The sequence below is a fragment of the Paecilomyces variotii genome (assembly GCF_004022145.1).
Source record: "Paecilomyces variotii strain CBS 101075 chromosome Unknown C8Q69scaffold_2, whole genome shotgun sequence".
Taxonomy (NCBI): Eukaryota; Fungi; Ascomycota; class Eurotiomycetes; order Eurotiales; family Thermoascaceae; genus Paecilomyces; species Paecilomyces variotii.
The window spans coordinates 3,148,214-3,166,095 of record NW_021167141.1 but is presented as its reverse complement, the minus strand read 5'-3'; the positions used below and the strand labels follow the sequence as shown (position 1 = coordinate 3,166,095).

General features: G+C 49.7%; 7 protein-coding genes across 7 annotated transcripts; 4 read left to right on the top strand and 3 right to left on the bottom strand.

Moving 5' to 3' along the window:
* Positions 1–429: 429 nt before the first annotated feature.
* On the top strand, positions 430–1,364 carry C8Q69DRAFT_458566 (hypothetical protein). Its single transcript, XM_028629998.1, has 3 exons — positions 430–492; positions 584–736; positions 810–1,364. Exons 2-3 carry the CDS (start codon positions 685–687, stop codon positions 1,100–1,102), a joined length of 345 nt encoding a protein of 114 aa, XP_028487967.1. The 5' UTR covers positions 430–492; positions 584–684; the 3' UTR covers positions 1,103–1,364.
* A 750-nt stretch (positions 1,365–2,114) lies between these two features.
* On the bottom strand, positions 2,115–4,847 carry C8Q69DRAFT_504964 (hypothetical protein; the record flags this gene model as incomplete). Its single annotated transcript, XM_028632656.1, has 4 exons — positions 2,115–3,022; positions 3,081–4,559; positions 4,646–4,729; positions 4,796–4,847. The coding sequence occupies 4 exons, from the start codon at positions 4,845–4,847 to the stop codon at positions 2,115–2,117; spliced, it is 2,523 nt and encodes an 840-aa protein (XP_028487966.1).
* A 914-nt stretch (positions 4,848–5,761) lies between these two features.
* Positions 5,762–7,900, bottom strand: C8Q69DRAFT_458549 (major facilitator superfamily domain-containing protein). The gene is made up of 6 exons (XM_028629997.1): positions 7,808–7,900; positions 7,340–7,729; positions 6,786–7,286; positions 6,330–6,738; positions 6,093–6,260; positions 5,762–6,008 (listed from the first exon to the last, which is right to left on the bottom strand). The coding sequence occupies exons 2-6, from the start codon at positions 7,646–7,648 to the stop codon at positions 5,938–5,940; spliced, it is 1,458 nt and encodes a 485-aa protein (XP_028487965.1). The 5' UTR covers positions 7,649–7,729; positions 7,808–7,900; the 3' UTR covers positions 5,762–5,937.
* A 1,652-nt stretch (positions 7,901–9,552) lies between these two features.
* On the top strand, positions 9,553–10,180 carry C8Q69DRAFT_504962 (hypothetical protein; the record flags this gene model as incomplete). The annotated part of the gene is made up of 3 exons (XM_028632655.1): positions 9,553–9,645; positions 9,697–9,829; positions 9,903–10,180. The coding sequence occupies 3 exons, from the start codon at positions 9,553–9,555 to the stop codon at positions 10,178–10,180; spliced, it is 504 nt and encodes a 167-aa protein (XP_028487964.1).
* A 101-nt stretch (positions 10,181–10,281) lies between these two features.
* Positions 10,282–11,380, bottom strand: C8Q69DRAFT_167039 (increased loss of mitochondrial DNA protein 1). Its single transcript, XM_028625728.1, has 3 exons — positions 11,145–11,380; positions 10,659–11,063; positions 10,282–10,545 (listed from the first exon to the last, which is right to left on the bottom strand). The coding sequence occupies exons 1-3, from the start codon at positions 11,280–11,282 to the stop codon at positions 10,468–10,470; spliced, it is 621 nt and encodes a 206-aa protein (XP_028487963.1). The 5' UTR covers positions 11,283–11,380; the 3' UTR covers positions 10,282–10,467.
* A 241-nt stretch (positions 11,381–11,621) lies between these two features.
* Positions 11,622–13,107, top strand: C8Q69DRAFT_442477 (protein geranylgeranyltransferase type I beta subunit; the record flags this gene model as incomplete). Its single annotated transcript, XM_028628838.1, has 5 exons — positions 11,622–12,212; positions 12,266–12,311; positions 12,372–12,742; positions 12,793–12,901; positions 12,956–13,107. 5 exons carry the CDS (start codon positions 11,622–11,624, stop codon positions 13,105–13,107), a joined length of 1,269 nt encoding a protein of 422 aa, XP_028487962.1.
* A 1,648-nt stretch (positions 13,108–14,755) lies between these two features.
* Positions 14,756–17,701, top strand: C8Q69DRAFT_517274 (serine/threonine protein kinase; the record flags this gene model as incomplete). Its single annotated transcript, XM_028633410.1, has 5 exons — positions 14,756–14,763; positions 14,801–14,918; positions 14,977–15,124; positions 15,180–16,079; positions 16,133–17,701. The coding sequence occupies 5 exons, from the start codon at positions 14,756–14,758 to the stop codon at positions 17,644–17,646; spliced, it is 2,688 nt and encodes an 895-aa protein (XP_028487961.1). The 3' UTR covers positions 17,647–17,701.
* Positions 17,702–17,882: the final 181 nt, after the last annotated feature.

Genomic DNA, 17,882 nt, shown 5'->3' with positions numbered 1-17,882 from the left:
ATATTAGCAAAAGGCATAGAAATGTCTAAGATTCACTCTACCAGCAAGTAACATGTCAAATAAGACACATCGCGAGTCATAAAAGGGGCAATTTTACGAATCAAAATCCTGAGCCCTGCATAAATAGCATGCTGCCATTTCTTTGTATAGAATAAGCAAGCCCGGGTCGAACACGTGGCCGTCATGAGACAAAGTTATACAGAGCCAGTACTTCTTCAATAATTATTTGCACCGGGAAGAGTGTTTTTAGATCATTGGTAGCTTGCCTATTATGGCTTGCCTAAATGTCTCATGCTCGTTACTCGTTTCTTTTTGTCGGGCCGTTGCCGGATCTGAAGCATCTGATAGGCCATGTCTCAGTCCCAAGTACCTTGATGTATATATATAGTCTGCGGCTAAGACTATTGCTCTATTATTATAATATCTGTACTGGTATTGTTGGTCAGATGCCACAAAGCGAGTTGGTGTCGTACACGGCTCGGGAATAAGCAGGTACGTGTTTTCCAATGGTGAGACTGTGTAATCTAGGTGCTTGGAATAATATATATAAATATAATGTTAACTTAATTCTCGTGAGAGCCAGCGGGACTTTAACTTTAAGAAGCCAGTACTTAGCAACTTCAAAATCAATTTAATCCTTCTCTCTCTCTCAGCTATACAAGAACCCAAGAGACCAAACACACCATGCGTCCCATCTTCGGACTCACCTTCGTCGGCCTAACCGCTCTAGTACAGGGTGAGAACCCCAAATAACCATCTTCTATATCATCATCCAGTCTCACAAAGCACTAACTCCTCTCATCATCCAGGCCTCACCATCACATCCCCGAAAGCAGGCGACGTCGTCTCTCTCTCTGGAGGCTTAGTGATCAGATGGACGCACAACGCAGAAGACCCGAACCCAATTGGAATTTCTCTCGTTAACAATTCCACGAATTTTGCCCGCCGGCTAGCCAGTCATGTTGACACTACTCTTGATTCTTACGCTGTCTCTTTGAACCAGGGGTATGTTGGGAATGGATACCAGATTGCACTCATACCAATGGAGCCTGGTAATGGGGATAAGGCTGGGTTTTCGGGGAAGTTCCAGATTACTCAGTGAAGGGTTCGAATGAGATGGAGTTGGGAGCGTGAGAGTGTGGTGGTAAGAGGAGGATGTTCTTTCTTTGTGATTATGTACGCGATTCTAATGTCATGGAAATGGAATATTAGTATCTTTGCTCTCTATTTGTTGTTTGAGTCATGTTGTCATGGTGGAATTGCTGGATAGCGCAGCGGGAGTGAAACGAGTGGTAATGAAACTATTGTTTTTAAGAGTAGTTTTCCTTCCAGAATAGAAGCAAACCGGTTCTAATTGACGTCGCTGTATAAAGGTCCCGAGAGGTCAAGTCAAGTAGTATGTGAAAGAAAAAGTAGTATTATCTAGAGAGTAAAAAGCATCCACAAAGAATCGAATGGTTGCAATTAGGCCATCAAAACCTAAGTTTTAAAGGAAGCGGGAAGGAACTGCTACTGAGGCAGATGTGGATATATATGGCTTGTGAGAACGGGAGCTACAGATATGTTGTAGAAGGAATAGAAGCGGATCCTTTGTATGGGATTTACAAGACCCAAGTGAATCCAACTCATCAATATAAAATCAGATATTGCATTGACTAGTCATGATATTACAGGAGAATGTGTCTCCCGGGTTGATAAAAGTAAACAAAGTCAAGAGGGGGGGATAACAGCATCATCCAGCAGGCATAATGATAATGATAACAGTACAGAAAGCCGAACATGATATCATGATGTGAAACCTTACAAGCCACCGAGAAGAAAAGGAATCATAACAGTAAAAAGGAACCCGGAATGAAGCTCAATGAGGAATATCGAGGTATGATGGAGGTAACCAAAGAGGGACTTGAGCTTATAATACATCGTTCTTGATCACTGCCCTCTATGATATCCTGATTGATGATGTCCAGAAGCACTGTTTATGCCTCAGGTAGGAATATCCTGTAACGTGAGAAGGTAGCGCCCAGAAATGCGGGGATATGAAAACAAGACATCAAATCGTACCACAAAACAGTTACTGCAACAGCGACGGAAACAGAGAAGATTCCAATACATAGTCACAGGTCCTCCAAGAATCTCGAGTCTCGGTTGGAGCTGCTGCTTGTCCGTCCAACCACAGTGCGCAGAGGCGGGGGCGCAGGAAGTGTCTCTTCTCGGAAGGCATCCTGTAACTCGTTACGCTCTGCCGTGTCAGCTCGAACAGGATCTGGTCTGCTGGTATCAGCACCTGTCGACTCGAATCCTGGCGTTGTTGGGCTTTGTGGAGGCGACAGGGCAGATCCGTTGCGACTCTCGGGCCGCCTCATCATATCCTTGAAGTTGGTCTTCAGGCGAGACCGCCTGGATTCTCCGTTTCTCGTAGAATGTCCATTTGACTGCCGCATGTCCTTTTCTGATGGCCCAGTAGATGTGCTCCATTGACGTAAGGCACCGCTAGACTGCCCGACTTCACCTTCACCGGCGTCCTGGTCATTATGATATCCGTTAGCATTTGGCTGCTCTTCTTCTGTGACTGGATGGGAGCTAAGTGCAGCTCCTCGTGCATCGTCTCTGGTTGCACCAGTCAGGGCAGCGCCTCCGACGAAACTCGATGTGCTCTCCTCCTCAGGCTTCGATGTCTCCTGCGATTCGGCGGCTTGCTTCGAACTCCGGGCGCCGAATGTCGATCTGAACCAATGTTTGAGCCTAGATTCTCCTTTCGGAGACGTTGAAGTAGGGCTGACCTGCTCTGCGGCGCCTGTTGCGGTACCAGATTCATCTTCCGGGGCCCTCTGCTCGGCAACGGCTTCCTGGGCTTGCTGGGCTTCCTGAGCTCCTGAAGTAGGACCCTCGTTGGCGGCAGCAGGCTCTCTGCCCTTGGCTCTCTTGGACATTCTTCGGAAGATCTTCCATTCATCGTCCTTGTCTAACATCTCCTGCTCAGCAGCAGCAGCCTTACGCTCTTTCGTTTCTTTTTTGCTCGCCGCTGTTCAACAGTCAGTTTGTCAGCCGCTCTGCCAGATATTATCAAAGGTCGCGAATACCTTTTTGTGCCTTCATTGCTGCCTTCAAGTCAGCTTCTCTTTCGCGCTCAATCGCCTCGAGTCTCTTCCTCTCCTCTTCATCTAGGCGTCGTTCGATTTCTCGAGCTTTCCGTTCCTCCGCACGCTGATCAATTTCATCGAGTGTAGGGCGGATCCGCGACAATGCAACCGCCTCTACGTCAATGGCATCCACGTATTGTCGTTCGCCAATCTCTACTTTCCCACGCATATCCAGACGAGACTCGGCCTCGAGACTACGCTTTGCACGCTCCTGCGCCTTCTCTTCCCATTCTCGTTGCATGGCTGGAGATGGCTTTCCAGTCTCCGCATAGACTCTGTCGTCGATATCTTGAATTGCAGCACGGGCGTTTCTCATAGCGATCTCCATCAGATCCTCACGATCTCTTCGCCTTTTCTCGTCCACTTCGTGAAGTTGAGTCTGCAGGGTCGACATCTGATTTCTTATCCGGATGGAACGCTCCATGTCGAGTCTGGATGTATCGGTTTCACTTGATGTTCTCCGCCTCAGTCGACCTGTGACAGAGCGACGCGCGCGCGGCGGCTGCGCGGTCCCGTAGTATATTTCGTACTCATTCTGACTCTGCATTCTGGCAAGCTTCTCCGACGCGAGCTTTTGAGCCGCTAGCTGCAGGTTAACGGCCCGGGCAGTAGCTGACTCGTCAGTCCCTGGCAACGAAGTTCGTTTGCCTAGCCTGGAATGACCTCTTTGAGCGCCCTGGACTGCTTCGAGGGTCGCGCCTTCGTCCTCTTGCGCCCCTTTCTGAGCTCTGGTGTACATTTCCTGTGCCATCGAGATGGCTGCCGCCCTTAATGTGTCCTTCCGAATTTGCTCCTCGGTTTCCACATCGACTGGCGGGTTCGAGGTGTAAAGCTGGGCATTCGTCTTTGCTATGTTGTGTATCCGGCTAGCCTGGATTGGCTCCTCAAGCTCTTCCAGGTAGTCCTCACTTGGTCGTGGGGCATGGTGTGATATCGTAGCAGCAGAGAGCGCATAGCCAGCTTCAGGGTGTACCGCAGGTTCTGTGGGAGCAGACTCTGCCCTTCTTCTAGTGTTCCTCAAGGCCCCTGTGGCAGCGAGGAGGGCGCCTTTCTCATCTGAAGGGATCACCTTGTCTTCCCTGACCCGACCACCGCTCATAACGACGCGTTCCTCAGCGAGATACTGATACTTTTGGTTTGGAGGAGGAGGGGTGGAAGAGGTGAGTGCTCTGCTGTCTCTCGCAGCTAACACTGCTGCGTTTTTGAGTCCCTCCACGCTTAGCCTGTCCGCTCGTGGCTGCGGTTCGGGTATCTCGATACGGTAGTCCCTCGCATGGTACGCCGCCTTCTCTGCGGCTGGCAGCTTTCCTGGTCTCCAAATCTCGAGTGGTCTGCGGTTCGCATGAGCAAGACTGGCGGCTGCGCTGGCTGAAGCCAGGGTCAGGCCTCCTGGGGGGCTTATAGAGGGATCCATAGCACCTAATATTCACCATAATCGTTAGAATCTGGATGCCTAACTCTGCGACATGGAAGGATGTAGTTAGCGACTGTTGAAGCGCACTCACCAAGGGTCTCCACCTCTGATTGACGTCTGCTGCGAATCGACACCTTTCGTTCAGGATGTGTCACGTACAGCGCAGCGGTTGCAGCTGACGTGATATCAAGTTAGCTGAGGCCAGCCGTCATACGAGGCTTTCTACAAGTCACACACTCACCATGATCTGAGAGCCTGGGATCACCAGGTCTTGCTTCATGTACGGTCGCCATGTTGGAGGAGGGGATATGCGATGCGCTCGATGAAGCACCACGACAGTCGCAGACATGATCCGGGAAGATGCGAAAGAGATAAGAAAAAGAAAAAGAAAAAGAGGTCGAACAAGGAGACGGGACTGGGCGGAAAGAGACGTGAGGGACGTTCCGTTGGTTACAACTGGATGGTCGGAAGCTTCGCTCAGCATCGCCGTGTCGTCAAGTGACGTCGGCGGAGGCCAGCCTGCGATGGAACGCTAGAGAGAGCCAAGTTCAAGTCCCAGATACTATACTAGTCTATCTAGTCTATACCATACTAAATTCATCGTGGCGTTTCTGCTGCTCTCCTTGATGTCATGATTCGCTTGGACCCGATCGGCGATCTAGACCTTGAATCCAGACTGATGGGCCTCACATTCCAACCCGGACTTTGCACCAGAACCCACGCAGCCTGCTGATAACTTTATTCTGATCACCTTTTGGCCGTGCAAGATTCCCTGAATGCGGGGAGCGCGGCAGACATCGATGGAGCTCGCTATCGTCCAGCGTTGCATGAACCAAAAGGATACGATAGATAGTGTCATGAAGGGGCCGCTCTACCTTCCAAGAACCTTTTGAAAGAATCTCTACAGAGCACACGAAGATCCATCGAAACGGCAACCTGTATCCATCAAAGATCCAAATCCGTCGACGAGTTCCCATGACCTTGAATTGACTTCAAGACGGCACAGTTGCCAAACCTTCTTGCTCGAATCATACTGGTTGCTGGAGAGGATCAAACTGTTCGGTTCGCAAAGTATGACGCCAGTTGGTTCGCTGTGCTTCAGGTACCCTGGGTGACTTATCTAGGTAGCCCAGTAGAAAGTAACTACACATAAGCGTAAGCATAAGCATTATCTCGTCTGTATTCTTAGTCGTAGATATTTCTAAGACATTATTAGATTGCATATTGCATTCACTGTAAGGGCCGAATTCGTGTGCACAGAGAAAGAAATACGTATTATATGCGAAACGAGAAGCTTTAGACGAATCCAGATTCTATGATTCGCAGACCTGCATTCGACGTTCAAATCTGTCAAAGTAACCGTAAGTATCAAGAATTAGTTAATCACCAAAGATGTAACATCTTCAACAGGTCATGTCGTGCGAAGAACGATCGGTTTCGTTTTCCAAATATGTCTATTTCACAGTCGGTCGGTTCGTCAGTGACGTGTAATAGACGCAAAATGCGGAGAGAGGTTACAATGGGTTGGGTTTCCTTACACATCGGAACGCTCAGCAGGCAGACTACAATCTGAATACTGCCGATGGCCAAGAAGGCGGGTTTGACGCCATTCTTGACTAGCCACTCATACGCGAAAAAGGTCAGGACAAAACTGAACATGTTTTTGAAAATCAGTAGGCAGGTGAAAGCCTCGACGGCAATTTGACCTGGTCGAATTAGCTATCTTGGGCCGGTAATACCATCCCCATGATTTCGGAAGCAGAGGGAAGACTCACGATGGGCGTCGACAATGTAAAGAGCACTGGCAACAGCACCCATGACCATTCCAATGATCACAAACATGAGAAACACATCCGGAATCAGCCATCCCCATTTCCCAACGTCGCTCGCGGTGATACCGAATCCATACAATCCGGTACCGGCAAACAGGAGCTGGAAGAAGACAAGAAGGAGACGGAACTCTGGTTCGTATTTCCCCTGATTGAGTTTGATCATAACTTTGTTTATCGAATCGGAGAGCAGACCAGACAGTACCAAGCCGACGATAGACCCAATGAAAGCACCGGTGTATAGATAACCCGTCTTGACAGAATCAAACCAGAGAGGCGGTCCCATGAAGATAGCAGCAAGAACCACGCCAATAAAGACCGTCCATCCGATTAGAACTCCCTGGATTAAACACGCCTATCATCTGTTAGCGATCATCATAGTTGAAATGTATCGTTACTTACCCAAAGGATGCCAGGATGTAAGAAAAGAGGAAAAGGCCGCAGCAGAAGCTTGAAGAAATTCTCATCGGTTTTCCGTCCATTGAATAACCTCAATGTCTTGAGGTACGAGTCTCGTGGCGGTACCACTCTTTCTGCTCCGTTGAACTGTTCTCTAGATCTTTCAGCAGAACCTGACCTTGCTTCCTTCTCTTCGCATTCAGGAGGCTCTGAGTAATCCATCGATGGATTATTGGTGCTGTCATTCCTGTCAACGAGAGGCGGTTGAGCACCACTGCGCTCATCATCTCCTTGAAAGTCCGTATTCAAGTGGTCAGGACGTCTGAAGGCGGTTTCGGGAACGAGAAAGAATGTCAATGGTAGCGCAGCTCCCGCGAAGATGGCGACGAAGTAAAAAGTCCATTGCCAACTCATGGTGGCAGCGATTTTACCCGCAACGACTGGAGTCAAGAAACTGCCACCGAACAGAGCGACGTTGGAGAAAGCCATCCTTTTACCACGTTCCTGTCATTATCAGCAGGAAGGAATACAGTACCATATCCAGTGGCTAAACTTACATGCACGAAGTACAGGTCGCCCACGCTAGCGTTCACGAGAGCCTCGAACGGAGCCAATGCCACGCCCTGGATCACACGAGACCATAGGAGACTCTCATAATTGTGACCACTTGCCCCTGCCCATGCCGTGCTGGCAATCATGAGGATATTCCCCAGTATATAAAGATGGCGCTTGCCCCAGACTCGGGCAGTGGGCACAATTAAGACTCCTGCCACTCCTGCGCCGCACAGCTGGTAACCCGTAAGAATCGCGACGGCCGTAAGGTTTCTTTCGTAATAGTAGGTTATTGTCAACGCATAGGCAGCCATGATGGGGCCAGTTGCTGTGCAGAGGACTGAAACGAAAGATAGCACTGTGAGGATGAGATCCCGCTTCCATAATGGCCAATTCTGTGATGCAGTCAACAAAATAAGTCAATCTGGCCTATACAGTGAAATAAAAGACATTTATAATGTAGAGTCCCATACTAAAGGATCGTTAGGGTCATCACTTGGCTGAGGTACGAGGATGACAGGCACCGGGCCGGAGCGATCGTACTTCAGCCCGGATCTGATAGGGACATCATCGGTTCCCCTGCGATTGTCGTCCAAAACATAAGACGTGCCTAGTCGGCCTAGTCAATATATAGCTCGTTGCTATAAGAAAGGCGGAAAGAACGAAAAGAGCAATGAAAATAGCTCACCCGGGACGTGCTCGACTTTGGTGTCTTCTAATATACCGAGCGGCATATTCACGACCGCAGAACGTATAACCACCAGTAACTACTGCTCTGGGCCGCTACTTTGAAGGAGCCAAATTCGAGCTCAGAATCCAGAAAGAGAGCTTTGGGTGGACATCTCCGAATACAGAATGGTTTTCTCGAGTTTATCACACTCTGGCTCGCTTGCTTGCAAGCCTGACGGGTATAGATTTTGTTCTAGGCAGATAATGATCTCAACAGAATTCACCAGAGAAAACTGCGATATATGATTACCCGCGACCTGGACAGCTCCTGTAAGAACAGCAATCAAGGCGACGGACAGCATGTGGATGAGAAAAAAAGGAACCGGATAAGTCGTCACCCTGGCGGAGGCTTTTACTCTACAATGTCCTATCGAAGAGGGGGAGAACATCTCAGCCGTTCTGATCGACGCTCCTCCATATAACGGAATACGGAGTAGAACTCCAGTATCATAATTAGTTTGCTTTAATGATCTCCAGCCTTGAGACCATACCAGATCAAAAGCTTACTTAGAAACTACAGTTCTTATCGATCAATGCAGCCTTATGTTCTATAGCGCCTTCTATATAGTGCAGAATCATCCTTGCAACGGTGCCTGATTATAATCACTCTTCACGCACCCCTACAGTCAGCGAGGAACAAAGAAACGACTATTCGTTGCAGTCCTTTTGCCTTTTGTCCGCTAACCAAGGATAGCCCCGGTGTGGATGCACACAATAAACAACAGAGACCCTGTCGAAGGCGAACCAAATGCAGTCTGTCGAAGTCGCGTCCGGAAGTACGAGTCTCTGGGGAAATTCCAGACTTCATGTGATGCGCACTGTTGGCTCCCCCCCCGTCAGCCATTCATATGAAGCTGTCTACGCTCAGGCCTGGGGAGACACGGGCAAGATGCACCAAAAAGAAGCAGACATCCCATCGGTAGAAGTTGAAAAACACGCAAAACTGCCTCGGCCAGAGAAAAAAAGAAGATTAACCGGGCGAATAGTGGATGAGGTTGGTGAGGCCCACCGCCGATCTTTGCGGAGAAGCTGGGACAGACGGAGAACTAGATAACTAGTGCCACAGCGGATATCGTCCCAGTCACTGCAATCGAAGGATTCAACTGATTGAGTCTCCTAAAGTGTTGAGCGACGAACGCCACTCCGTCATCAGGGGTTTGCTGATGGGTACAGATGAAGCGCATCCCGGCATGTGGTTGAGCTGAACAACTAGTGGAGGCAGCAATTGCTAAGGGGAGGGCATACCAGAAGTGTAATTCATCGACTCCATCGGCTCAGGTCAATGTAGTATTCTAGAGGTCAGTGATCACCATGATCGTTAAGAGATCGGAGGAGGGGCGCTGTGAAATCCCACTAAAGCATTCATGCAGTGATAGTCAGGTATCCCGATGTGATCTTTTTCTTTTCTGCTCTCCAGGCATCTTCCTACACCCATACAATACCAGCCGAGAAGTTGATTCAAGGATATATAACCATTGACTACTTCAACATGAGATTCTCTGCTGTCTTGGTCGCCCTCTCAGGCTTGTTATGCACGGTCGTTGCGCAGTCGCAAGATCTTTCGGCGCTTCCTGATTGCGCTGTATGGCATTCCCCATCAGCTGGCTATGCTTGAGACTGAATGAAATCATAGAAAAACTGCGCGCTGGGTTCGATCCCGAAATCTTGCAGTGTCATCGATGTCAAATGCATCTGTACCACCGGCTCTTTCATTGACTCCATAAGCTGTTGCATCAAGGATGCATGCTCGCCATCGGACCAAGAGGGTACGACTATCGGATTTCTTAGAGAAATGTTGATTTACGGATGTAACTGACGTTATTACTTGCGACCTCACAGCTACACTCAAATTCGCAAAGCAGATCTGCGGTTCGGCGGGCGTGACGAACCTGCCCAACTCAGTGACCTGTTCCAGCAGCGCTTCAGGTACTCCGACGCCAGCAGCATCAACGGGCGGAGCAGCAGCAGCTACTTCTACATCCGGCTCCGCTACGACTCCTGTACCAGGTTCCGTACCTACTGGGACGGCCATCCTGTCGAGGCAGAATCACAACACTGGCTTTGTGGTCATCGTGGGCGCAATAGCAGCTAGTATTGGTATGACATTCGCGAGATAGTCTTGGGAAATCGTGAAGAATGTCCGTCAAAGATACGATGCTCGATCATCAGTTTTGGATGAGGCACGCAATTTTTTACGCTGGAAGACCTGCCTTGAAAGCTCTTGATCTTCGCCTTCCCAGGGTAGCCATTCTCCGGTCTCGGGACAGCCCTGGAGACCCACTGTGGCTACCAAAATCGTATAAGGTAATTCTGATAATGTCTAGCGCCTATGATAGAATGAGAAATCGAATAGATGCAACCAATAACAAATCTATCGGTGTATGTAGGAATATTAAGTCTTTCGTTATTGTAGGTGTTCTGCCTCAGCGGCTGCTAGGCGTGCTGCCGTTTCTTGCCGCTCTTCACGAAGGGTGAGAAGGATCTATGAAGATGTCAGTAAGAGATGGCGTTTGGCTAGTTGCTCAAAATTGGGGAGTACAGGATCATATGGTGTTGTGTATAGGACAAGCGACATAGGTAAGGAGGAATACTCACCCAGAGCCAAAACATCATCTCCATGAACCCATATGTGAAAACCACGCGGTTCTTCAACTGGCCCAACCCAGTCATAGTTTCAGATTCGTCTGCGCTTACCCCCCACGCGACAGGCTTACTCTGGTATATGAAAATAGACACGGCGAAGAAAAGGCAGAATCGCGATGCTGCTAGCAGTGTCCAGATCTCGGAGTAAAGAGCGGCCATGCGGATGGCGAACGGATTGTTGCCTATGACTGCGGTCGATCCATTAGACCGCGATCTGGCAACGTCTGCCCGTGCGAGCACTTCATTGATCTGCGGTACTTTGGTAACCACTATCAAGTCGACCAGGGCATCGGCAACGAGAAGGATGCCGCACAGGGCGAATGGAGACTGAGGGCGTGCAAAGGTGGGAGATACATCCTGCGTGTGACGACGTCAGTAGAAGTACATTATATCATCAGATAGGTTCGTAGTGCCCGTTCAGGCGCGCGTGAAGCGTACAATCTTCATAGCCTCCCCCAGCAGCAGTACCAGATCAGAGTCCGTTATGGCTTCAGGGGACTTGGTGAGATACACGGCCAGAACGAACAGGAAAAGCGCGTGCGCTTGAATGAGCGTCTTCGACGAGAAGAACCCCATCTTGGCGATGTATGCTGGGAACAATTAACGAGAGAAATCCGCTGCAGAGACTGGTGTCCTTCTAGGGAGGTGAGAACTCGTTCAGTCGCGTCCGGAGCTCCTGCAATTACATTTTCTGTCCCGAATAGGCAACGTGGGGTTGGACCGTGCGCCCGCATTAAATCCGATCGAAGTGAACTCCAGCTTGCGGGTGGTGGGAGAGATAAAATCATGATGTGAACCCGCTGATAGGACGTGCATTATTGACTCTCGATACTGGGTTCAAATCTCCTCGAACTGTCTTGGAATAATAGCTGTCTCTTCTCCCGACAGGTGTCTTCGCGACACTAATATGCGGGGATGGCTGAACCGGAAGTCCGCAAAGACCGTCATGTCAAGTACTATCTGCGCTGTTTGAAGACCTTTCTTCCTCAACCATACATTTCCAATGACTCAAATCGCGGGCTTCTTGCCTTCTTCACAATCGCTGGGCTCGACTTGCTAGACGCATTGGAGACCACTACCACACCCGAAGAACGAAGGGGATATATCAATTGGATTTATCACTGTCAGGTGTCCAGTGGAGGATTTCGTGGTTTCACCGGCACTGACTTTGGAGCCGAGAGACATACCCCAGAGAATGAAGTCTGGGATCCGGCCAATGTGGCTGCTACCTTTTTATTCCTCGTAACTCTCCTTATTCTAGGCGATGATCTGTCGAGGGTGAACAGGAGGGGCTGCCTTCAGTGGCTGCCATCTCTGCAACGTGAGGATGGAAGTTTTGGTGAATTAATCAGCGTCGATGGAAGGATTGCAGGTGGCCATGATTTACGCTTCTGCCACTGTGCCGCCGGCATACGGTATATACTCAGAGGTGAAAATGGGAGGGATGTTGACGATATAAAAGACGTAGACATCGAAAAGCTGTTGTCGTTCATTGAAAATTGTCAGGTAAGGTTATCTAAATGGAATATTGGCCGCATTACATCGGTTAATGGATGAAGAATTATGACGGTGGTATGGCTGAATCTCCGTTCTGCGAAGCTCATGGTATGTATCCTTTTCTTCCCCTATCGTTGATCGCCAGGCTTATAATGGGGGGTTTTTCAGCCGGTCTCAGTTACTGTGCTATTGGGGCACTATCTTTCCTCGATCAAATATCGCCTGGTATAAGAAAGGTCAACATATTTACCCCTCATACGACGGAATTCGAATCTCTCGTGCAGTGGCTTGTGTTACGGCAGACAACCACCTGGAATACAGAAGAAGACGCCGAGGAAGAAGAGAGTCACGAAAATACGCATGATGAGGTTCACCAGCTTCAGCGCGATGTGGCTGCCCTGTCATTCGACGACAGAATCAGCTCGTTGCCCGATTTACTTCCTCCAGGAGCGGATCTGTTAAAATATGCCGGGTTCAATGGACGAGAGAATAAAGTAGCCGACACATGCTATTGCTTTTGGGTATCCGGGACACTTGCGGTAAGAAATTTGCCTTTGGGAAAGCCGCACTGGGCGCTGACATGGAACAGATGATGGGCAGGCTCGACCTGGTTGATTCAGCTGGCAACAGAAACTACCTCCTTGAGAAGACTCAACATATAGTTGGTGGGTTTGGGAAGACCGTTGGGGAGCCTCCAGGTAAGAAAATATTGTATATCGTATGCATCTCGAGCGATTTCTCATTTTCTGTAGATTTGCTGCATTCCTACCTTGGTCTCGTGACCCTCGCACTTCTGAATGAACCTGGCCTGGAGGGTGTAGACGCCGCTTTATGCGCCAGCAAACGAACAATGCAGCGTCTGAAGTCCCTTCCTTGGTGGCATGGTTCCCATACAGACGCTTGAAGAAAGCCATAAGCAAGCTTTTATCCGATAACGAGTGAGGGTTAACATAATCCACCCCTGCTTTGTCCGCCAAGTTCCGCAAAGGACTGACGCGGTATTGGTCCAAAACGCCCAAGAAACCATCTTGGATTTCTGCACATCGCAATCGGATGTTTTTCCTAGGAAAGTCCATCTGACATTCCAGCGTCCTGCAAGGCGCAACGGCCAGTATGGAGGCACAATCCAAGGCGTTGCTTAATTATGCTATGGTCGAGCTTCTTCAGTAGTAGATACCCATGAGAGCCCCGTTACAGGTAGTTCAGATAATACAATCACCATCGCAATAATAGGGTGATAATGCTATCCGGCTGTGAATAAATAAAGGTCCAATGGGAACCAGTGGAAGTAGAATAAGCTCAGCATCATTGGTATGCGTCCACCAAACGTGACATCGGCCTCATATCCTTAGCTTTTGGGGCAGGAAATAATGGCATGAACAAAGCAATAAATAATGAATGCAATTATGCGGAGACATAATAATAGTAGTATCTAATTCTATGGTATACCATAGCCTTGCCCAAGCACGACCCATGATCTGCGTTCCAGGAAACTCGAACCTTCGAAGGTGATTATGGTATCTCCATGATCGAACGTGGCTAAACTACTCACGCTAACGCTGATAGTCGATGGGTCATCAATTATTAGAAAAGCCGACAGCCGCGTCAGATGGTTAACCGTCCTTGGCTCAAACTAATACCAGCAGACCCTCTATTGCGTCTGTGCCTGAAGCCGATGACTTCTGTTTCGCTGGAAGTTTTGCGGGAACCGAAACAACGGTCTGCTAAAAAAGTCCCAGTCGTCGACCTCCAAGCGCCGCAAGCACCCCCCGACGTCCTCAGAACCACGCTGTTCCTGCCCCATCCTCCGCGCTGCTTAATTAACAGGTACTGTACTTTATACTACTACATAGTTAGTCCAGCCATCCTCCATCATGGCTTCTCGTGTGCTGTTTCATAAACCTGATGCTGGAACGCATGCTCGTCTCGAGTGCTAACGATCTGCTCCTGTCTCCAGTCTCCGGTCCCGCCAAGGATCCCGAGTCCCTGAACGAGCCTCCCTTAACTATCGACAAGGATCATTATTATTAAGCTCAGGAACGTCTCCCTATCTTCTCGCTATCTATACTTGAGTGAGAATTGGACCCTTACTCGGATGTGAATTTCTCCTGTCAAACCGTTCAAGCGAGCCTCTCGTCATCGACTCCTCCGTCCCTCCGCATCTGCCCGCAATATCCGTCGTTCTTTTTGGATGGCAGTCATACACAACTAGCGGCTTGCAACCCCCTAACGAAACCGACACGAGAGGCAGTTATACTCTGAGGAAGTGGGATATAAGCGCGCCACATGCCGCCGGCTAGGACAAGAAACCAGATCCAGTCTCAAAAAGAAAAGGTTCGTGGTTACCTCACACGGGGAGCAAACAACCCTTGCTCACATTGCTGGGCGCTCTGCGCTTCAGCGTGATCGAGGACACGACTACGAGTTCATTCCTCTGGATACGAGCGTGAGACGCCTCTGCAATAGACGGTTCGCTGACTTAAGGCATCTTGGTGCTCCAACAGCTTGCGAGCTCCTACGGTGAATTGCTAGAGTAAGAACCCGTTGCCAAAATGGATCAGTTGGTCGACATGCTAATTCGTGCCTTTTTTTCGCAGAGAGTTTTCGTCGAAGGATCTTCGCAATGTAGGAAATTACCAGCTTGGCCGGCTGATTGGGAAAGGGTCCTTTGGGAAGGTCTACCTGGCAACGCACAAACTCACGAATGGCTCGAAGGTATTTATATTGGTTGACGAGGGTGTCGTACGATAATAGGTGCTTATGGCGTGAATAGGTCGTATTGAAATCGTCGAACAAAGAAGATGCAAACCTTGCCCGCGAAATCCATCATCATCGTCAATTCCTACATCCGCATATCGCTCGACTTTACGAGGTCATTGTGACAGAGAAGCTGGCATGGTTGGTATTGGAGTACTGTCCAGGTATGGGAGCTATTTTCCATCTATGTGCACCGCAAGTGCTGATAGCGTATACCAGGTGACGAATTATACAACTACCTGCTTAACCACGGCCCACTTCCTGTCGAGAAAGTTCAGAGGATCTTTGCTCAGCTCGTTGGTGCTGTCTGCTACGTGCATAGTAAGCAATGTGTTCATCGGGACCTCAAACTGGAGAACATTCTGTTAGACAAACATGAAAATGTCAAGCTTTGCGACTTTGGTTTCACGAGAGAGTACGAGGGTAAAGCGAGTTATCTTCAGACCTTCTGCGGTACAATCTGCTACAGCGCGCCTGAGATGCTGAAGGGCGAGAAGTATGCTGGCGAGAAAGTCGACGTATGGAGTTTGGGTATCATACTTTATGCTCTCCTGGCCGGCGAACTGCCTTTCGATGAGGACGACGACCAAGTCACGAAACAAAAGATCCTTACGGAAGAACCCAGGTTCAACGACAAGTTTCCAGATGATGCGAAAGCGTTGATCCTGAAGTTACTATCCAAACGGCCTCTGCTACGCCCATCTCTCTCAGAAATACTTGCGGATCCGTTCCTAGCTGAGTTCGCGCCTGAACAACAAGCCATTCTGAAGATACCCCGACCATCTCCTTTTACGACTCCTATTGAGAAAACTACCTTGCAACGTATGAAAAGTGCCGGGGTGAATATCGATCAGGTCATTGAAAACGTCCTAGCCCAAAGATGCGATGCTCTGGCGGGTTGGTGGGCGCTCTTGATTGAGAAAGAAGAACGCAAAGAAAAGAGAAGGGAGCAAAAGCGACGAGAAAGGGAAGCTGAAGCAAAGAACTTGCGACGGCTGAGCGCTGCCAGTAGCCGTCTGGAAAAGATATCCGCCGCTCTGGTCGAAGTGGATGAGGAGGGACATGCTGCAACAGACACCCTTCATACGCGGGGGAGAAGAGACAGGCGAAGCTTCCCATGTAAGTATCTCGCTGGCATCGCCAAGGTTATAACTCCGGCTGACACCCAATAGCAACGCAGCTCACTGTCCCTGAGCTTCCTGAAGTACCGAAGCTCCCAGATCTTGCTACTCTTGCTGCTCTACAGTCCCCAGACTTGACCAAGCCTCCGCCACCTATTGACAAAGACTCTATCCGCTCCGTGAGTTCTTCAAGGCAGCGTCCCGTACCGCCGCCAAAAGAGGGAAGACGTTCGCGGCCGAGCGTACTCCATGTTAGCACTTCCCAGCCAGAACTGACACAACATAATGGGATATTCAAGCGACGTCCTACCAGCTCTCGTCGTCATAACCATCCGATTCTCACTCAGCTTGCATCCCTTAAGCATTGGTTTGTGGAGTCGGCAAAACGGGCTAGGTCCCCTCATCCAAAGACACCGCGAAGCAGCAAGCTTGCCGACAAGACGAGTCCCGCCAAACCCCAGGATTCGGGAAAGAAACAAGTCATAACCACTCCGACGCTGGGTCAATTCGACGAGCAACAGACCCCTACTCAAAAGAGAGCATCTAATGCTAGCAGCCTTGCTCCTAGCAATGCATCTTACGCTAATAATCGTAATTCCTACCCTCGTGCTCAACGTGCCGTCAGCGCCGCGTCCCGCCACCGTAATTCACTCTCGCCGTCTCCTCTGACCCCACGGGGCTCATATCGCCGTTCTTCTGCTGGCCTGCGCGGCCGCAAGTCGACAAGTTCATCCATTTCCTCTGTTCGCAGTCTCCACCATGTTCACACGCATTCAAAGGCTTCTTCGGCTTCCTCCAACAGCATCGACACTGTGTCCACGCCCACCGCACCCAGGGTCTCAAAGTCTCCGCACGCCTCGATCAAGGTCCTTCCTACAACGCCAAATGCTGTGGCCCGATTTCCCAGCAATATCCGCTTAGTACGGGGTCCGTATAATGGAGCACGAGATGTGAACGACCAGTCTGGCGGTATTCGCTCCGTGTTCAATGAGGCCGCGCCATCCTCTCTCGTGTCGTCTCCTTCATCTGGTCTCGTCTTTGCCCGACGAAAACGGTCCGCATTCAAGGGCCCCATGATCCATACTGCTAACCTTTTCGCGTCCAGTGGGATGGGTACCCCTGGCTTGCCTGCTGGCGAACAGAGCTCTGAGGGTGCCGGTAATAGTCTGGGACGCCCCCGGGCCAGAAAGAGCCAGATCATTGAGGAAGAAGAAGACATAGAGGATGAAGAAATAGAGGAAGTGGATGCCTTCAGTCCTCTCCCGGAGCGAGATACTAGCTTTGATACAGCCAGAAGAAGCGAGGAAATTAGCACCAGTCTCCAGGAGGGAAAGGGGAAAGAACCGGACGCTTCTCTCACTGCGGAGCAGGAAGCAAAGGACTCGAAGCCAGTGCTTGCACCGGCTCCTGACTTGGATTCAAGCCCTGTTCGCCCTCCACGCACCTCTTCTCTAGGAGCTCCTAAAACGGCTGACCCCGATACAGTCCCGCCCGCGGCGAGTCGACAAGGCACGCCCGCTGAATCTGCGAGCGAAACTACCAAGCTTTCGTCGGAGGGCGCTTAGGGAGAAATAAATTTTGGGTGAACGATGAATACTGCCAACACTACCAACTGGATTCATACCTAGTTTGTCTGGAAAAGTGGACTTGACTTTTTTTATACCCCCTATCGCAACTACTTGGCATGGGTTCTTTCTATAATGACTGTTTGCTGATATGGACCGCCCAGTTGGGAGGTCAACGGAGTCCATATTTCACTACTATAACTTTTCATTTCCTTGTTCTCTACCATGCCCTGAAG

Excerpts from the sequence above, each read along its gene's own strand:
- C8Q69DRAFT_458566 (XM_028629998.1), top strand. The coding sequence starts at position 685 with ATGCGTCCCATCTTCGGACTCACCTTCGTCGGCCTAACCGCTCTAGTA. Across the intron at positions 737-809 it reads CCTAACCGCTCTAGTACAGG|GCCTCACCATCACATCCCCG; the intron begins GTGAGAACCCCA and ends CTCATCATCCAG.
- C8Q69DRAFT_458549 (XM_028629997.1), bottom strand. The coding sequence starts at position 7,648 with ATGGCTGCCTATGCGTTGACAATAACCTACTATTACGAAAGAAACCTT. Across the intron at positions 6,261-6,329 it reads TTACATTGTCGACGCCCATC|GTCAAATTGCCGTCGAGGCT; the intron begins GTGAGTCTTCCC and ends TAATTCGACCAG. Across the intron at positions 6,009-6,092 it reads CCTGCTGAGCGTTCCGATGT|ACATATTTGGAAAACGAAAC; the intron begins GTAAGGAAACCC and ends ACTGTGAAATAG.
- C8Q69DRAFT_167039 (XM_028625728.1), bottom strand. The coding sequence starts at position 11,282 with ATGGGGTTCTTCTCGTCGAAGACGCTCATTCAAGCGCACGCGCTTTTC. Across the intron at positions 11,064-11,144 it reads TGGGGGAGGCTATGAAGATT|GATGTATCTCCCACCTTTGC; the intron begins GTACGCTTCACG and ends CGTCACACGCAG. Across the intron at positions 10,546-10,658 it reads AGATGATGTTTTGGCTCTGG|ATCCTTCTCACCCTTCGTGA; the intron begins GTGAGTATTCCT and ends ACATCTTCATAG.